The sequence below is a fragment of the Ananas comosus genome, linkage group 18 (assembly GCF_001540865.1).
Source record: "Ananas comosus cultivar F153 linkage group 18, ASM154086v1, whole genome shotgun sequence".
NCBI classification, from domain to species: domain Eukaryota; kingdom Viridiplantae; phylum Streptophyta; class Magnoliopsida; order Poales; family Bromeliaceae; genus Ananas; species Ananas comosus.
Window position 1 is genome coordinate 8,135,123 of NC_033638.1, and position 19,909 is coordinate 8,155,031.

Here is a 19,909-nt window from a genome sequence, read left to right on the forward strand (position 1 = left end):
CCACCACTTCGTAATCCTTGAACGCAGGGGCATTATAGTCATTTCAGTCGCCCGCAGTCCCCATATTTATTTCCATCGTCGCGACTCAACGAGCGCGAAACGCGCGAGGCGAAAGCATGGCGCTGCGGCTCACCACTCCGAGCGTTTCACCCATTTCTTTCCCAAACTACCCTCGGAAAACCCCCAATTTCCCTCCTCTGTCCCGCGTCGTCTTCCTCCTCCTCCGCCCCCGCACTTACCCGGCCAAAACCCTAGCTCCGCCGCTCCCCGCACGGCGGAGCGGCGGCGCCGTCCCCCGCGTTTCGCCGCCGCAGCAGGAGCAGCGAGTGGAGGAGGAGATCGCTCGGGAGGAGGCGAATGGGGGCGAGTGGGGTAAGGTCTCCGCCGTCCTCTTTGACATGGATGGCGTCCTCTGCAACAGCGAGGAGCCCTCGCGCATGGCGGCGGTCGACGTCTTCGCCGAGATGGGCGTCTCCGTCACCGTCGAGGACTTTGTCCCTTTCATGGGTACCGGTAATGTTGTTCCCTTCCTTTTCTCGATCAGTATGCGATGGAGATATCGAACATTTCTACTGTAGGTTTCAAGAACTAGGAAACGATTCTTTGATTCGCCATATATGTTTTCACGATTCTGAATTATGCTGCGAAACCGCTGCTATTCTACTCCTAAAGCGTAGAGAGGGGTTTGAGAGGGGTTTTGGGTTCGAGTTCCAGTTCAAGGGATTGTGCATTATGATAGGTCGCTAAAAAGAGCAATAGATTTTGGACTGTGATGTTAAAATGACAAATAGAATCGTTGCCTTCTTTCTGTTCTTGCGGTTAATTGTATATTAGATGAACGTTGCAGGTGAGGCCAATTTTCTTGGTGGTGTGGCTTCGGCCAAGGGAGTGATAGGATTTGATCCGGAAGCAGCAAAGAAACGATTTTTTGAAATCTACCTTGATAAGGTTATACCATTTGCATCGGCTACAACATTTTTTAATTCCTTCAAATGTAGTCCTGCATTTCCCTAAATCCATGTTTTCTCTTCCAAAGGCTGAATCTTGTTTCTTTTTTTTCTTGATTGCAGTATGCGAAGCCTAATAGTGGAATCGGATTTCCAGGGGCGCTTGAACTCATCATGGAGGTATATACCTATTGAATTAGGTTTTCTAATATTATGTTGATTTATAATCATGTAAGCGATCAGTTCCTTCCACTTGAATCCAGTGCAAAAGAGCTGGGCTTAAGGTTGCTGTTGCGTCGAGTGCTGACAGGATCAAGGTGGATGCAAATTTAGCTGCCGCTGGTTTGCCTGCATCCTTGTAAGTGCTTGTTCTTCTCTATTTGATTCAGTTACCAGATAGTCATTATGTTATGGTGGCTCATCTTATTTTAGGTTCACTGTTTATTGAGGTGCTTATTTGCACAAACTTCCTGAACAGCTTCTTGAGTACGGCAAGCTGAAAATCTTGAGCTCATTGCCAGTGCACGAAGACAAAATTAGCTTTTGGGCCCATTATTCTATTTGATAAATCACATTTGCATGCTTATCTCTAAAGTAGTCATTGATAGCATTACTCCTTTCCTGTGTGAGACGAATATCTATTCCTGCTACTATATCTGTTAGAGACAGTTTTAATTAGCGATCATTACAACTGCTCTAGCAAGTCGGAACTATTAAAACTGACAAGTATATTTCCCTTTCACTGGCTTACTGTTCTTACTTGTTATCTCATCAATTTTTATTGTTTCTGATAGTAATATGAAACCTGCTTTGATTGCTAGATTTGATGCGATTGTTTCTGCTGATGCATTTGAAAATCTCAAGCCTGCTCCAGATATATTTTTGGCAGCATCAAAGATCTTGAACGTAGACCCTAGTGAGGTAATTTGTGTCATTCGCCATAGAAAGAATAAAAGATTAGAACCCAATCTCTTTTAGGCAGTTTCTTCTTAGGATTTGAATACCATAGCTTTAAGTTTCTTCCTTCATTTAGCTTCCACTGGTTAGAAGCAATAGTAGCTTTCTCCCTTTTCTCTTTAAAGTTTTAACAAATATCTTGCTGGTAGTGACAGATTTTCTAGTTTTAAAATATTAAGTTTCTATTCAGCTATTTTATGATTTTTTTTCTTTTTCCCTTACATTTTACCGTTTTGGAGCTTGCAATTAGATTTTTCTATCAAGAGGCTTAAAGCTGCTGCCTGCTATGTTTGATCTGCAAAATTCTTCCTTTCTAAGTGGATAAAACCACAGTTGCTTTATATGAAAATAATATTTGTTCTTGTTTTGCATTTTCAATCTAATAACGTGCTTTTTCTTGAGGAAAATTGAGCTGATATTTACATTGCTTTTTGTGTCATTTTGTATCAGAGTAAAAAATTATATCATTTGGTATAAGAGTCAAAAACTGCATACGGACTCTGGCACAAATCTTTTCTCGAAGCTATACGTTTCAGTCAATTTCCTACTCAAGGTATCACTAAATTTTTGACATCAAATTGTGTTCAGTGTCTTGTAATAGAAGATGCTCTTGCTGGAGTTCAAGCTGCAAAAGCTGCTCGAATGAGGTATGCATCAGCCATTGGATGATATTAACTTTTAATTAATTAATTGTTGGAGGGTGGTGTAAAACAATAGAATACAAACACATATACTCTATGACTCTGTGTGAGGTTCTTATTTCTGAAAAACTTTGTGTGGCTTAGTCATGTTGTTTCTATACGCTTAACTAATGTGATATACAACCAGATTTGTTCCTATATTTATGCTTCTCAAGTCTAAATAATGTATGTGCCTATGTGGACATTCTCTTTTATTAAGATATGAGTCTTCAACTGTCAAATCCTTTGCAGCCAAGGGCAAGCTGAGAATGTGTGGTTAAATACCCATGCATTCTGTAACATGTGCCGAAGGCCCATATGAGGCAGAGAAGATGCTTCAATGCATCTCAATGGGGAGCACCCCTGTACATGCCAATAACTAATTGGCCCAGTAGGTTGCATGATGATTAAACCTTTGCTTTTCTCTGGATGGCTGCCACATAGTAGCAAATATGTCAAGCCTTGGATTAATCTCTCCTTCTTTCTACATGTAATGAGATTACCCTTTTATGATCAGGTGGATCTAGGAAGAAGTTTGTTATTAGATCCTTTTCTGAATTATGCTGTATCTTTTGCCACAGAGTGTAGAACTTTGATCAGGATTTTTTCAATTACGCCTCCTTTGAAGCACATTTATCCACCTCATGTCTCTGTCCTGCGATTACTGTGTGTCTAGTCAAAGCTTTTAAATTGTTTACATTACTCATTTGTCACATCATCTCCACTTTGCATAATGTGGCTAGTCAGTAATATGGCCGCATAGAAACTACTATGTTAATCTACCGGACAAGTTCTTCAGGTTTCTCTTTTTAAGTAGTTCAACATAGAATTATTATATAACTTTCTGATCTTCCTGTTGCACTCCTTGCAGATGTGTTGCTGTAACAACAACTCTAACGTACGAGGAATTACAGCAAGCCAGTCCATCACTAATCAGAAAAGATATTGGAAATGTTTTGCTTAATGACATTTTGTACGGTGGTCCTTCTGGTCGCAGTATGTAGTTTAAACAGAAAAAAACATTGATTATGTTTATGAATAAATGATTTAGAAATTTCCTGGAAATTGAGTTGCTGTTTACTGTTCTTTCTTTCTCCACTTGCTGAATGGCAAATTTGATATGTTCTGTGCTTAAGTAGAATATAATTTTGATGACGTTGCTTTAAATTGTTGCTAATGGTCAAGATATGCTTGGGCACAATTAAGTGCTGATGAGAAGAAGTTGCTGCAGATGGGAGGATGCAAAACCCTCAGAATATTAGTTCTTTAGGAAAATCTTCTTCAGAGCAGCTGAATGGGGCCTTAAGCACTGATTTTGCTCAGGAAATCAATGCTGAAAGTGAGAAAGGCCATTTTCTTGGAGGGTAAGGTCAGTTCACCTGCTCTTCAGAATGGTCAAATTTGTTTATATGCGTGTTTGCCGAATGAATTTTATAACTCTGCTTACAGTTATTACTACATTTTTCTTAGTTTAAACTTTAAAGATAAATAAAAAACTAGGCTGCTCATACGTCTAAATCTCCTTTTTGACTCCTAATATAATGTCTAAAAGTCTGCTTGATTCTAATTCAACTTTTGTAATCTTCATTTGTTGTGAACTGATGTCGAAGAACTAACAAAGTAAAAGCTGTATATTGGGGCTGTAGTTACCTTTTAATGTAACATCTAGGTTTCAGAAATGATCTGTTGGCAGGTTGCAGGGTTCTCGTCGTGACATTTTAAGATATGGAAGCTTGGGAATTGCTGTTTCTTCTCTCATCTTCACTATTAGCAATTGGAAGGTAAAGATGCTGTGATATATGATTCCTATTATTAGGTTTCATCACCGAAAATGAAACTATGACCATAGTAACCATAACACATATGTTCCTACCTCAGATTCTATATTTCTTATGTGCCACTTTGAGAGGCCTATTTAAGATAGATGCCGTGATCTAGTAGAGAATGTAAAACTAACTTGACTCTCTATAGAAAAGTTGTCTCAAACCAGTATACGAATGTTCAAAATCCACTTTTCAACGACAGATTCTTGATTCTGGACATCAATCAATAAATATTTGTAGTTCTCGTCTTTTGCCATGTGGACAAAAATTGAGATACTCTGGACAAAAATTGAGATACTCCTTGAAATCTTCAGTTGCAAGAATTGTTTATATTGTATGAATAGCTGTGTGATGAAATTTAGGTTTTCTGCAGTTGAATAAATTCCTACAGTTTTCGGTTCTTTTAGTATGATGTAACAAAATGAAGAAAAAGATTGATCCTTGGGTTTAACTGATATTTGTACTATGAAAACTAGTAATTTTATCAGCTTATCTAGTTCGTGCCCACTGCCCACAAACACTTCAATAGACAAGATTTGATGCCCTAGCAAGTTGCATAGATGTCAAAACCAAAATTATGTTAGACCACTTTCTATGTGTAACTTCAATTTAGACTAGAAGTTTGGTTGCATTCTTAAGCACTCTTTTGTGTTCTTTCCTTGGTAATATTCTACCGATGTGTTGGTTTTGTTTATGCAGGCAATGCAATATGCATCTCCTAAAGGTCTTCTGAATTTTTTTAAGGGCAATAATCGCTCTATTTTGGGTCAGAATGAAGGTATGGTGTGTCTGTGTGAGTCATAGCTGTGAGTTATCTCATGTCGCTTCCTGTTTTTTGCTCGTTGTTTTACTATAGAGAGTGTTTTAATGGTACAGTTCTACATGAATACAAGCCAGAGAGCTAATTTATAAGTAATAATATGCGAAATAACATTCCAAAAAGTATTTTGCTTCGGTGCGGCAGAAACAAGGATGTCTCATGGCAACTGATGAATTATGCTTAGTATTACCGGCACCATAAGCCCAAGGCATTTGATGCAGTGGGAATAAATCTTTTTTTTTTCTTTTCAATCCTTCACCTTTCTTGACTTTGTATGTGGGCATGCCAAAACTAAGCACACAGTTTACTGACTGTAGGAGACTCGCGATCGTCAAGGATACAACAAGTTAAGAACTACCTGGCAGATTTAGAAGCTAGGTATCTACAATTTTTTCTCACATTTTTGCTTTTGTCGATGTTAAACTTTTTGTTCATTTTTCTGAAGATTTTTTTTTTCATTTTTTATTTTTTTAAGGGGCTCTGCTTCAAATGTTCCCGAGTTCCCACCGAATCTTGACTGGTTGAATACAGCTCCACTTCGGTTTCGCACGGTAGCTTATAACTTATCTGATTATAATTTGTATTTTATCTCTTCTTTATCTGTTGGAACCCTTCTTATAACTTCTTAATTCGAACTGGGACTTCTTAATTGGAACTGGGATCTATAAATCTGTTCTAGTGAAGAGCTTTCAAATAGATGCAAATGCATTAGCAGTTTTAAATCCAAGTATAATGCAATCTATTAGATTAGTGTTGCACAGTTGCGAAGAGTATTGCTTATGTTACTTAGATTACCGACATATATTTGTCTGCAATTAATATATAGCATTTATTTGACTTGAACACTTATGATTATTCATGTGTAACTTCATTTTTGTATTTGCTGCAGGATTTAAAAGGCAAGGTAGTTCTGTTGGATTTTTGGACCTATTGCTGTATCAACTGTATGCATGTGCTACCAGATCTTGAATATTTAGAGAAGAAGTATAGTAATAAGCCTGTGAGTTATCTCTCTTTCTTGATTGAGTTTATCGTCTTCTAAGTAGAATATAACTCTGTAAGTGCTTTGTATTCTGGTGAGCAAGTGGATTAATTATATTAGTCTCTGTAGTTGAAATCTAGGAGATTTCCTTTTCTACACGGTTCACGTTAAGAGAATATCCAGAAATTTAGGCTATTCTTGTTTTCTTTATTTAGCTTGGGAAAAAAAGAAAAAAAGAAAAGAAAAGAGTTAGTACTAGGATTTTGTTTTTTTTTGTTGCTAAACATACTCCATAACTGTACAGATTACAAATTATTTGCCATCCGTTGGTGTATTTAATGCATAAAATTTAAGGTTAATAAAACAAAAGAACGAAAGCATCAGCAAATGAGGCCTAAGCTTTTTGTTTCATATAAAGACTTACTAACTTTCCCTGAGGCTTGAAAATTTTGTTTTAGGATTTTCCGTTATTACTTCTTTTTAGGTATCTATGATATACTCATGTAATCCTTCTGTACGATTTTTCAAGTTCCACAATGCTTGTTCTATCGCCTAATAATAAACAGGACTTATTCTGTGCAGTTCACTGTTATTGGTGTACATTCTGCCAAATTTGATAACGAAAAAGACCTTGAAGCCATACGAAATGCAGTTTTACGCTACAACATCACTCACCCTGTAAGTCAGCAAGTTAAGATGAGCAGAATAATTGCATCACTATTTGACTTTCTGAATTTAAATATTTTTTACTATTTACAAATTTTCCTTGTTATCCTTTTTGAATTCAAATGTACCAATGATGTGCTAACTTCTATTGAAGTATCCTGTTTGCTTTTTTGATCTCGAAACTTTGCTGAGAAGGGCATTCTTCAGTTTTTACTATTTACTTTTTGATCTTTCTACTATTTATTGGACTAGTAATTGCTGGAATTTCATGAACTCTACTCTGTCAGAATAGTATTCATATACTGCAGGAATTACACACTTGAAAGAGGCTTGAATAGAATTTGATGGGAGCATAAATGTTTAATGATCACTATGCTGATACTTGCCAACTCAATGACGAAGAAACTACGTTGTTACAATTTCTTCTACACTTAAAAAGCAAAGTTTTCACTGCTTATACATACTGGTCAAATAAGTTATCTTATATTTTATCATGCACTCGTCCTGTGTTTTATTTGATCATATATATTTTTAAATGCTGTTCAAGGTTGTTAATGATGGTGATATGTACTTGTGGAGAGAATTGGGAGTAAATTCGTGGCCCACATTTGTTATTATTGGGCCAAATGGAAAGATTCTAGCACAACTAGCAGGTGAAGGCCATAGAAAGGTATTTGCCAGTATCTTTACATTATGCTTGTGACCTTTCTTTCCATTGCTAGATCAGCATCTCAATTTTTATGCTAAGAGTTAATTGTATTGTTGTTATTAGTGTAAGCTTTTCATTATTCTGTTGATAATTTGCTGAACACAATCTCAGATTATTTGGTTAAATTGTGTTCTTTTCAGTGGGTAACATATATTGTCTTATGCATATCTTCAGGATCTTGATGATTTTGTGGATGCATCTCTTCAGTTCTATGGAGAAAAGAACCCATTGGAAAACAATCCCATTCCCTTGGCTTTAGAGAAGGATAATGATGGCCGTCTAATAACATCTCCATTAAAATTCCCTGGGAAGCTTGCAATTGATGCGCAAAATAATAGGCTTTTCATATCAGACAGTAACCATAATCGAATTGTAAGTGTTCTTGGCCTTTTCTTTTCTTGTTTAAAGTTTAGCCTTTTTGCCTAGTGATAAACTAACTATTATGGCTAACTTAATACTATTTCACTGCATCCCTGTTTTTGGAATTTAAGGTGGTTGCAGATTTGGAAGGAACTTTTATTACTCAAATAGGAAGTACTGGAGAAGAAGGATTAAATGATGGTACCTTTGATAGTGCCTCCTTTAATCGTCCTCAGGTAAGGTTCAGACTTCTACATTTTGCCTTATGTGATCCTTTGCTCATTTTTGGTAGTAATAAGGCACAAGAAAGGAGTTAGGAGGTAATAAAATAATGTCGAGCTACAAATAAGACAACATATTCTATCGAAAGCACGAATGCAAGTATGCAACATATTGATATTGGATCCATAGGAGAGGTCATAATGTGCTTCACCACCATTGGGATAATAGACCATATGAACTTCTTTTAAGGCTTTGCACCTTCTTTATTTTCTTTTGGCTTCTGGCTTACTTTTTCAATTTCAATGAAGTTTTTCCTTTTAAGGGGTTGAAATGTGATAGATCTTATGTTACAGGATTTCTGTAGGATAAATTTTCGCTTATTTGAATTACATTTGACAATTAATTTTTCATAAAGAGAAATTCGTGCGGCTTATTACAAGTTTGTAGTGAAAGCTATACAAGGCCTTTGGCTTGGTGCAAATTATGCCGAGAAAAATTAAAGTTTCATTGCCTTCTCCTGGACCTAGTGCTGGAACTCTGGAAGTATTTTGTATTATTAATCTTCTTCTCCTTCTTTGTAAGTAATATTTCTTGAGCCCACACATAACAATATTTTTGTGTCAAGGAAATCTTTCTGGTTTCTGGTTCAAAATAATTATTCTATAAGATGGATTGCAGTTCTAAGAAAATGTTTGTCTGGTATCTTTTGTTTGTTAGCTTGTTCTCTTAATGACGGAGCCTCTTCCTTTTCTTGTAAATATTGTGAATAATTATAAATCTATACTTATATCTTCTAACAGCAAATTCATTTTCCAGGGTCTTGCGTATAACCCCAAAAAGAATCTTTTGTATGTTGCGGACACTGAAAATCATGCTTTGCGGTAAACCTTCTTTTAATTAATACTTTACTTTCCTGAGTTCTACCTTTCATTTTTGTGCAAACAAATAAAGAACTTTTATTTTTGTTGACTGTACAAACAAACGGAAACTAGTATGAGCTATACAGGAATAAAGCAGTAATCAATGATTTTATTTTTTTCTATTCTAGTGTTGATTCCATTTGAGTTGTTGTTTCTTCACTTTTGTAGGGAGATTGATTTTGTCAATGAGACTGTACGAACACTGGCTGGAAATGGAACAAAAGGTTCTGACTACAAAGGAGGAGGACGAGGAACTGCTCAGGCACGGTTTCACATCAGAGAAAAAAAAATCCTCTCCATTTCTCATCTGTTTCATTAAGAGTAACTGTTTGTAGTCTCTTACATGAATTAAGTTACTCTAGTCAAATGGTTAGCATCACGCGCACGTTCATTTATTGCATGCCCATTGTATTTGGACAGTTGAATGTCTGCATAGTACTATCATCTGCAGTTGGTGGTTCATATATATTAAGATTTGAAAACACCATTGTAGTCCATGTAGCTTGTCAATTTTGGCCATTTCGACTGCTTATCTTTAGGTCTTATTTGACTGCCAGAACAAGTTATACACTGATAGTTTGTGTTGGTTTAGATTTTATTCTATAATTGTATTATTCTAATATATTACACCTATGAGATGGCGGTTTATCATAACCAAAAAATGAGGATGCTCGATCCTTACTCTTGTAGATTTCTTCTTGTGCTAATCAACAACTATCATATAATTCTTATGCAAGAGATATACTGGATTAGGTATTCAAGCTTCCAAATGTTCTTATAGAGCTGCATAAAGCTGCTGTTCCAATTTTGTAATAATGCCTATACTGCCTATTCTGATTGTATTAATTATATTATCTTATTTTCGTTAACACACTGTTGTAAAAGCACTGCTTTTGTTTGAACTTCCATTTGTTGACTAGATACTTTTGTTTGAATAGGTCTTAAATTCACCATGGGATGTCTGCTATGAGCCCTCAAACGCGATCATTTACATTGCAATGGCTGGGCAGCATCAAATCTGGGAGCACAATACATTAGATGGAGTTACTAGAGCTTTTAGTGGCGATGGTTATGAAAGAAATCTGAATGGTTCAAGGTAGATAGCATTTAACTCATCAAGGCTGAAGTGATTTGAACTAGGCCTACTTAAGTAAAATGCTTTCACATTATCAATTCTTTATTTTTCACACTGCTGAAACATATACTTTTTACAGTAAAAAACACATGCTTTTAATGATGATCTTATTGATTGTCAGCTCTGCATCATGAAGTTAACTGTACATTTGTTCGCTATTATCAGAGAAGAATTGTGAAAGAATTTGTGAGTCGCTTGTGTGTAAAACTCCTGTGCATACGTGACTGATCTTTTGCCATTACATTAAGTGATTAGACTCAAGCTGTAAACGAGTTAGGTTTTAGAGATTATCCTCAATGTCAAGGAATTCTGCACAACATCTTTTAAAGTATAATTATCAGGATACCTGTGTTATTTCCTAATTGCAGATAGTATCATAGTTGGAACTATTTTAAGAGCACATAGATTTGCCAAATTGCAAGATTTATCTTTTAGTTCATTTTGACAGAGTAAATTTGGAGGAGCTCACAGTTGGGCTTATAACCAGCCTGTGTGATGATATTCACATTTTTGTCCTTTCTCCAGTTTCTTGACGTGGCTTAAAATACTTTCTTTCTTACTGATCTTTCTTTTGACGCATATTTTGTTCTGCATAATTTGTTGGTTTCATAATGGAGATTGGTCCTAAACATCTTTCTTTTTTGTGCAGCTCTACTACCACATCATTTGCACAGCCTTCTGGAATCTCATTATCTTCAGGTAATTTCTTCTAGCCTCTCAGTTTTGCATGTAAGTACATCAATAAACTCTATGCTCAATTGCTCATATGTGCTATTTAATACAGATATGCAGGAGGTGTATATTGCTGATAGTGAAAGCAGTTCCATTCGAGCTGTTAATTTGAAGACGGGAGGGTCAAGGTTGCTTGCCGGAGGAGATCCAGTTTTCCCAGAAAATTTGTTTAGGGTATTGATTTTAAAGCAATACTCCGGCTATCCATAATTGATCCTTTTTGCACTAATCTGAAAATCTTTGGTTAATGTTCCAAGCTTTTGAAGCATCTCATTCATTGCTTTCGCAGTAGATGATTTCTACTTTGCATTTGCAATGCAGTTTGGTGATCATGATGGGGCAGGATCAGAAGTCCTTTTGCAGCACCCTTTAGGCATAGTTTGTGGGAAAGACAATCAAATATATATAGCAGATTCATACAACCACAAGGTAGTTTCAGAGACTACAACAAGTTCTCATTACATACAAGTCTTGAAGGAGAAATATTTTTAATCAAGTGCCAAACACACTAATTCGACTTTCTAGATTAATTCTAAACATCTTGCTACAGTATATTATTGTTTTGCAGTATTTGCATATAGGAGGCTTATATATTATGAGTTGACTTCAAAATCAAAAGGTTTCTCACTTTCATGATACATGTTCAAATGCATAACGTAGAAATGCTGGTCTTCAATTTACTTTTATGCTACGTTTTTTTCATCTGTTGCTTCATTTTCTTTATACAAGAGTTAGATTCTGCTTTCTGGCACTTGTACTGATTTCTTTTTCTTCAACTTACAGGCAAATATGTTACTCTTGCTAATTTAGTTCAATATACTCTCATGGTTAACTCTATTTGGTAGATCAAGAAACTGGATCCAATCACAAAAAGAGTGACAACTTTAGCTGGAACTGGTCGTGCAGGATTCAAGGATGGTCCAGCCTTTTCAGCTCAGGCAAGAAAAGAATTTAACTATCGGTGTCTCTAATAACCTGTTAGAACATTATTCACAAGATCTATTTCTCAAGAGGCGCTGTTGTCAGGAGTAAATTTCGCTTTATCAGTTCTCTCGTATATTATGTGTATCTATAATATCTGGTGCTTATCTTGTATTTTCAACCGAACAATAAGTTTGATATTTTATTTGTTTTTGTATGCCCAAGTCATTTTTAATTTATAAAACTGTCATATGCAGTGGTTATATGTTGTTCTGTAACAAGGATATTAACTTAAGTCGAGTTAGCTTAAGGAATGAGTTGTTGGTTTAACTAATTATGGTATTGACAGTCCAACCTAAAAACTGATAGAACATATTCGCTGATCAATTTAATTCAGACGCCTGATAATTCTTGCATTTCTTGTATGGGTTAAGAGCGCACTACATACTACTTTATTACATTTTTCCTATAGATAATTGACATTCTTTTAAAAATTAGATAATGAATTTTATTTACTTTTTTAACACTGCTAGGTGCTCTTAAAATTGTTATCTAGCAGCAGTTATATCTCTTCATAAGTGATGACTGTAAAATTCATCTATGCAGCTCTCTGAGCCGGCAGGAATTGTTGAAGAGGAGAATGGTAAAATTAATTTTTTTTTCCTTCAGACCAGTATCTCAGCTATACTCCTTTTTGTTATTCAAGTTTTTGTCTGTAGTTTACAAGAAGGCTAATGAACTATAAAATGTGTGAAAAATTTATTTAACGCCAATGATACACATACATGGCAACTGTCAGTTTGATGTATTAAGAAGAGTGTGACACGCTGTGAACAAAAGTCCTTATATGGTGCATGACTATATTTGTTGATGTGTCTGCAAATATATAATGAATAGGGAAAAATATTGTATTAATAGGTATGATATATCTAACATTACACTTTGTGATATCATGATAGAATTGACAATAGCTTTCATTATAATAGTAAAAGAGAGAAGTATATATAATAGCAGAGAGATACATAGTTGCATCATCAAAGAGTTTGACACGATTTAAGATAATGTAGGTGAGGCAGAGAGAGAAAGTACAGTTTATCTTGTGCGCACGAGCTGATAATGATCAGTTCTGCTGACTATTCCACTATTATATCTCAGGAAAGCTTCTCATAGCAGACACGAACAACAATGCTATCCGGTATCTAGATCTGAATGAAAAGGACCCTGTATTGCGTACTTTAGAGTTGAAAGGGGTGCAGCCACCCTCTTCGAAACCCAAATCATTGAAGCGCCTAAGAAGGCGCTTATCAGCAGACACAAAAGTTATTAAGGTGGATGGCGGTTCTTCCAAGGAAGGTTACTTCTACATTGCATTTTCAGTCCCTGATGGTTACCATTTCTCCAAGGTCTTGTTCCAACCTCTTTTTTGTAAATGTCTGCTTAGCCCTGTCAGTTTTGTCATATTTACATCAATTGGAGTTTTCTAATTTTATATCTATCATGCCAGATTTATCATTTGAAGTAACGAGTGAAAATTATTGCAGGAACCCGATGTCTTGAAATCCATTTGCTAGCATATGATTTTAGCTAGTTTATGTTTCTTTGTACAGAAATATTTTGCCCCTAGATGCATTCTTATAGCTAGACACTTTCCAATAACTGTTTTTTTCTGTCTTTTTCTTTTTGCTGAAACTTTCTCAGTAACTGCATGTCCTGTTATAACCAATAGAAAGAGATGAACCGATATTATCTCATATTATGCTTGTGCAATTTGGTGAGATGAGATTTAGATTCTGTCATTATGAATTTGATATTCATCATTCGCATGTTACAAACATTGCTTTTGTCGTTTGATTTAAAGTAGTGATTTTGAATCATCTTGTTTCTTGAGTAACATTTGTTTTTCCTTATGGTTTTTATGTTTAAAATTTTCTGTAGTATTTAATGTTATCTATCATTCCTAGATGTTTCACTTTCCTATGTATCCTGGTAAGTCAATCACAGGATTTCATAAAATTCATGTACCATCTTTAAATTTATAAGTGGGATTTGATTATTAAAGTAACTATACTTACATATTAAATTACACTCACTATTAACAGAACAATTCAATACGCAGGAAGCCCGCAGTAAGTTTGATGTGGAAATCGAGCCTGCTAACACAGTTGATATTGACCCCTTGAGTGGATATCTAAACCCTGATGGATCTGCATCACTTCATTTCAGGAGAATTTCTCCTTTACCTGCAATGGGGAGAATAAACTGCAAGGTACTTCCTTCCCCCAAAATACTTATACTCGTATCATATTGTTGAGAAATAAGTCACAATGACCTTTTACCTATTGAAACCACTGCTGCTTCTTGGAGAATATAGGATATCGAAATACTAAGATTTTTCTTTTATTTATGATGCTCATAATAGCTACCGAGTATAATAAGCGCTGTTGCCTTTGGTAGGTTTATTACTGCAAGGAGGATGAGGTTTGCCTCTACCAATCTGTGGCTTTTGATGTGTCAGTTCAATCAGAAAAACCAGAGTCTAACCCTGCAGACATCAGAATTTCATATTCCGTTGTTCCAAGAGTCACTCCAGGTACATCACAGCTGATTCTTGCCAATAAGAATGGTTAAGCGTAATGAATAGTCCTTACATTCTATTTCCTTCAACTTTTCAATCTTATTTGTCTCTCAGAAGGTCAATGTGAGAGCCCATACTATGTTCCTTTTATACTTGTATAAAGTTGATAGGTTTCTGTCAATTGGTAGGATTTGTCAATGTTTTAACACATCTTTGGTTAGCATTTTTTCAGTAGCCAACTACAAGAAATTTATTTTAGGAAAAATTTTATGCCTTCGGTTAATTTTTGAAATTTCATTTTGCTGATTTTTATCATATGCTGTGTGTTGGCCAGCCGACCAAAATTGTTTATTTTTGCCATATATTGATTGCTCGAGTCGTTGGTATCATACCCAACATGCAATTAGTATGAGTGCAGTTCTATTGAAGTGATTGAGCATTATGTGGCTTCCATCATTCATTGCCCTAGATGGACTACAAATACAAACAATGCCCTGTGTGGCCTAGCTAAAAGACATATTTCACCTTACAAATTTCTCATAAAGTTCTTATAGCATGATTAAAGTGTAATCTATCTCCCTTGTGGGTCCGCTGTATGATAAACTTAGGTGGAATGCTAGGCATGAGCATGCACCTAGAACAATAAAGTGAAGCAATTGTTTGATTTGTTGTCCAATTAGTGAAACTGAACCCACGTGTATAACCTAAACTAGGATATATAAATATGCTCTCTTTACTTAAATTTGTCACAGGTGTTTTCTAATAAGCTGAGTCTAATAGAATATGGTTTGGATATTGTTGGTCTTTATTAAGTACACAAGATCCTCTATGGTTCTTCTATAATGTTGGCGGTTGGGAGAGGAACAAGAGAACACATTATCTGGCATGTTAGTTGGATCTCATCTATACTCTTATTTTTTCAGATAATTGTGGGGTGAGAGGTGGTTGGTAATATTAGTCATAATATATTAATCGTCGTGCTCATTACACATAATGTGGTACAGCATAGTGGTACTTTAACAGGGGAATATGATAATCTTGGTGTCTTTGATTTATGCTTTGGATGTAAATGGGAAGTCTAACACAAACAATAGGCTTTTCTTTTCATATGATGGACATCAAGAGTATGAATTGTTAGGGATATGGTAGGCAAAGAATCTGATAACAGTGTTGAAATGCAATCCTTCAAATGAACAGGTATTTTGGTTGATTATAGTAGTGGGTACTAGAAGAAATTTACCATTTCCTGGTAAAAGATAAACAGCACCAAGTATTAACTGATGCAACAATAATGAACTCTGGCCATTTTTCTTCGATGATCTTGACATTATTATCATATGTCTGGATTTTGTCGATTGTACTGTTTGAAAAACCTCGTCACACCAACGTTTGAAATTTTAATGCATAAGACTTAGTTGAGCCATTAACTTCCCACTTGAAGATGTATAATGTATAAAAGAAGCTGAATTGTTGTGACCACTTAATAATGGGTTGACCATGTGCAGGGGTTTCATGATTAAACCAAGCATCGAGCAACAATGCAGGGATTGTTCAGTATGTTAGGTAGTAAATCATATTAAATGGTGAGGAAACAAAACACAGCTAAGCAATTCATCGAATCAGATTTTGTTAACGTTGAGGCATTACCAATCGACAAAGGCGACATTGTGGGTTTACACAGGGTACTATAATAGTTATATCCATTCAATAATTTGGCTCAAAGACCATGTGCATGAGCAGTAGATTCATTAGCTTAAGGTTAAGTGTCTTTATGACTCCATGTGGCATTATTTGAGTATCTGCTGTTTGAGATGATTAAGGATTGCACATTTCGGGTTCTACTGACCTTAGATTGTTCAAGCTTACCTTAGATTGTTCAAGCTTACGTCGAAATAACTTTTAGTTTCTCGGATACTATGACTGCCCAACCAAGTACAGTAGGTTTAATTCTCCGACAATTCAATTGTTGAAGATAGAGATAGAAGGGAAATATATGACTGCTCAACCAAGTAACAGTAGGTTTAATTCTCCGACAATTCGATTGTCGAAGATAGAGATAGAAGGGAAATATAAAAAGAAAAGGAGAACAAAGAAAACCTCATGTCTTGTAGCTCAAGCATTGAGTTGTCATGGACCATGAAAGCTCAAGTGCTTTAGAAACTAATATGAATTATTTGCTTTGGGCCCTATGTGTAGGTTTCACATCCAGTATTTCCTCTGTTGTTCATCTAAAACATGCCCCAGTGTTTCATATTTGTGTCGTGTTTCGACTTGTTGCCAACTTGACTTCTCAACAAATTAAATTAAACCCAACACTTTGATCCAAGATATTTAGATTTAATAGTTCTCTATCTAAATTACTTATAATGGTCATCAAAATATTTTTAGCTAATCTGTCGGCGCACTAATGTGAAGCAAATGAATCCTGATCTGGGCCTTGTGTTTATCTTCTAATTTCTGTTTTCCGATGCAATCTGTACTGTGATTTCATCTCAGTGGCACATTTGCTCGCATTGGAAATAAAATGTTGCCAACATACTAAACTTGCTATTTGAATAGAGCTGTTACAAAAATATTTATTGTTGTTATTGTTAAAATTCTTCTATTGGCGACTTATCTTTGAGTAAAAATTTCTTTGCTCTAAAATTTTGTTTTGTAAAAAGGTTAAAGCTTTGAGAGAGAGAAAGAGAGAGAGAGAGATGACAACTTGGATGTACCTTGAATTTTTATCCTTTTTTTTTTAAACCAGAATTTTTGAAAAGATTGTTCTGGCTTATCCAGCCAGCTTTTGGCAACAACACTTGTGCAAAAAAAACGTCCGCTTTGGGCGAATAAATGCTCAAAATCATTTGTGAAGGTCTGCAGCAAAAGAAAAATAAAAATTGCACATATTTAGCTATGGCTGTTGGTGTTGTTACTATTGAATGGTAGTGGTAGATCACTGCTGAATATAGGAACGCATAACTGCAGAGGTTGGATGCATGTGACAACTAGATATTTTGTTTGTATGCATGCATGGGATGACAATTGTAAGACCCCACATTCACTCCAGTATCCCTAAAGCATAAAGCAGGAAGAGGAAGAAGTGGGTAGTAAAACTAGCAGTAGAATCAGACCAGGGGGGTCACCCCTTTGTCATGTTTGAGAGAGAGAGAGAGAGAGAGAGAGAGAGAGTGACAATACCGGAAATGTTACATACATTTTTAACATATTAGCAAAACATTAAGATTCAACCAAGCTTCAACTAAATTAGCCTGTAAAATGTTTTGCTAATATTTTAAAAATGTATGTAACATTTCCGGTATTGTCACTTTATTAACTATAATACTGCAACATCAGCGAACTGTAGAATTTGAGTGCAATAATTTAGGAAGTTCGAGTCAGAAATTATTATAAATTAATTGGATTGTAGGACTTTTATTATTTTTTTTTAACAATAATTCTTAATATAATTATAATTTGCTAAACAATTTTGTAAAAAATTTGAATAGGCAAAATAATTAACCCTATTTTAGCCGAGATGGAGTGGGGTGCGTGGCAGTTAGGAGGTAATTTGGCTGCGAGGGGGATCTCGGGGGTCTCCGCGGGCTCGGGGACGTCGGTGAGGCCCGGGAGGCGCGGGGTCAGGGAGAAGGGAGAACGTAGAGGGAGAGGGAGTTACCTGCCGACGAAGTTCGTCAATGACAGCGATGAACTCGTCGAAAGGGCGAGAGGTAAGAAAAAGAGCAGAGGTGGGAGAAGTAGAGTGAATGAAGAGAGGAAGGTATAGTTGCGCTTGGATAAGAAAATAAAGTGGTGAATCATTCATCGTCTTATCATTCGTCATCTTTCTGAAGATGCTCAACGAATTACTAATTTCCTATGCTATATTCATATGATACGAATACCATTTGAAAACAGTAAATCGCTCATCATCTTCAGAACGGCGATGAATAATTCATCATCTTAATGAGAATCTTTGAAGATAGTAAATTATTCATTGATGTCATTAAAGAAGATAAACGATTCGCTGTCTTCTACATTTCCATCCCTCGTGGCGTTGACTTGGTTAAAGTAGAGTAACTTCGCCAATTTAAATTTTGACGAGATTATTTGACAGATTATAATTCGTTTAAGAGTTATTCTGAAAAAAAATCTCCACCAAAGTATTTTACATCTCGAATTAAGTTTTGAGGACCAAAAGTGTAACTTGGTTCCTAAATTTCAGGTGAAAATATTTGTGAAGGATTGTTTGAGAGCACAAGTTCGTGCCCCCATAGACACATTCGAGCACGAGTGCAGGAGAGCAAGCTCCTAATTCTCAGACAAGGAAAAGAATGAATACAAACTCCAGTGAAGTTGGGACAAAGCCACTCAGATTACAAAGAGAAGAGGAAGAGAAAACATTTAAAAAATTGTGGTTATGAGCTCGCTTGACCCACCCTAATCTAATCTTAAGTTAGAATTTCGTCAAAATTATGGGGTTTGGGCCAAGAAAACAACATCTTAATTAATATCTATCTAAGCAACTGTAACCTTATGGGCTTCAAAGTGACACACCGACTCTATTGATTTTTAACGCACAAATTAATTTGCAGAGCACTGCAGATCAATACGTCAGCAACAATTAAAGATATAGAAACATTTCCAATATTCTAATAATAAAGTTATTCAAAAAGTTTCAAAGGTTATTATTATTATTATTAGTGAGCTAGGCATATATATGGAATTGAAAGTTTGAGACTGAAAAAGTACAACAATAACTAAGGGGAAGTTACAAAAGAAATTACTCATTGATGAGAACATTACCGGTCCACATGCACAATTGCATGGCTTCTGGCTATGATCCCATCCGTTGGACGTCGAGGACACCCACCACGTGATCTCCCTTTTCCCACATAAACGGAGAACTATTGCCTACTACATCCCCACCATTTCATCCTAAACCAAGCTACCCAAAAAAAAAAATATATATATATATATATATACCCTTTGGCGGCCTCGATCTAACTTAATTTATTTATTTATTTCTATTTGTTTTAAGAGATGTTTGTTTCAGACGTACTGTAATTTTAATTGCATTCAAATCGTCGAAATATACACCTAATTGCAGTAGTTAGAATTACGTCCAAATTAATTATAATCTTATGTACAGTAGTTTAAGATAAAAATTTTACACAAAAGAAAAACTTACCTAACTAATCACCTTTTAAATAAACATATTAAAAATAATTTGGTAATCCCATATACCAGATAATAAAATTTATAAATATAATTTTCAACAATATATAATTAAATAAATATATATTTACTATATTTTTAATTATATAAATCTCTTATTATACTGTATTTTTTATAATTACGTATGATTCTAAATGTCGGACACAAGAAGGGTCCATGTGGTGGAAGGCATAGACCGGGTCCAGCAAGTAATATTTCCATCCCAACACCTCATAAGCTGACACCCTGTTCCCAAACCCC

General features: G+C 35.6%; 1 protein-coding gene across 4 annotated transcripts; it reads left to right on the forward strand.

Moving 5' to 3' along the window:
* LOC109724010 (NHL repeat-containing protein 2) lies at positions 82–14,741 on the forward strand. 4 transcript variants are annotated; one of them, XM_020252596.1, is made up of 28 exons: positions 82–513; positions 848–948; positions 1,071–1,127; positions 1,211–1,305; positions 1,769–1,871; positions 2,493–2,551; positions 3,456–3,580; positions 3,816–3,948; positions 4,278–4,365; positions 5,107–5,185; positions 5,545–5,605; positions 5,703–5,778; positions 6,117–6,227; positions 6,792–6,887; positions 7,423–7,545; positions 7,759–7,956; positions 8,076–8,180; positions 8,983–9,047; positions 9,255–9,348; positions 10,025–10,182; positions 10,871–10,920; positions 11,006–11,127; positions 11,275–11,382; positions 11,799–11,891; positions 12,481–12,517; positions 13,030–13,277; positions 13,991–14,140; positions 14,329–14,741. In XM_020252596.1, exons 1-28 carry the CDS (start codon positions 117–119, stop codon positions 14,500–14,502), a joined length of 3,306 nt encoding a protein of 1,101 aa, XP_020108185.1. In that variant the 5' UTR covers positions 82–116; the 3' UTR covers positions 14,503–14,741. The 4 variants fall into 4 exon arrangements, with proteins under 4 accessions (XP_020108185.1, XP_020108187.1, XP_020108186.1 ...); XM_020252598.1 differs by having other exon boundaries at positions 13,030–13,227; positions 13,995–14,140; XM_020252597.1 differs by having other exon boundaries at positions 1,769–1,868.

What these genes read in the sequence shown, in the direction of transcription:
- LOC109724010 (XM_020252596.1), top strand. Translation starts at nt 117, where the DNA reads ATGGCGCTGCGGCTCACCACTCCGAGCGTTTCACCCATTTCTTTCCCA. An exon ending in CTCCACTTCGGTTTCGCACG is followed by an intron (nt 5,779 to 6,116) that starts GTAGCTTATAAC and finishes TATTTGCTGCAG; the next exon opens with GATTTAAAAGGCAAGGTAGT. An exon ending in GAGGACGAGGAACTGCTCAG is followed by an intron (nt 9,349 to 10,024) that starts GCACGGTTTCAC and finishes TTGTTTGAATAG; the next exon opens with GTCTTAAATTCACCATGGGA.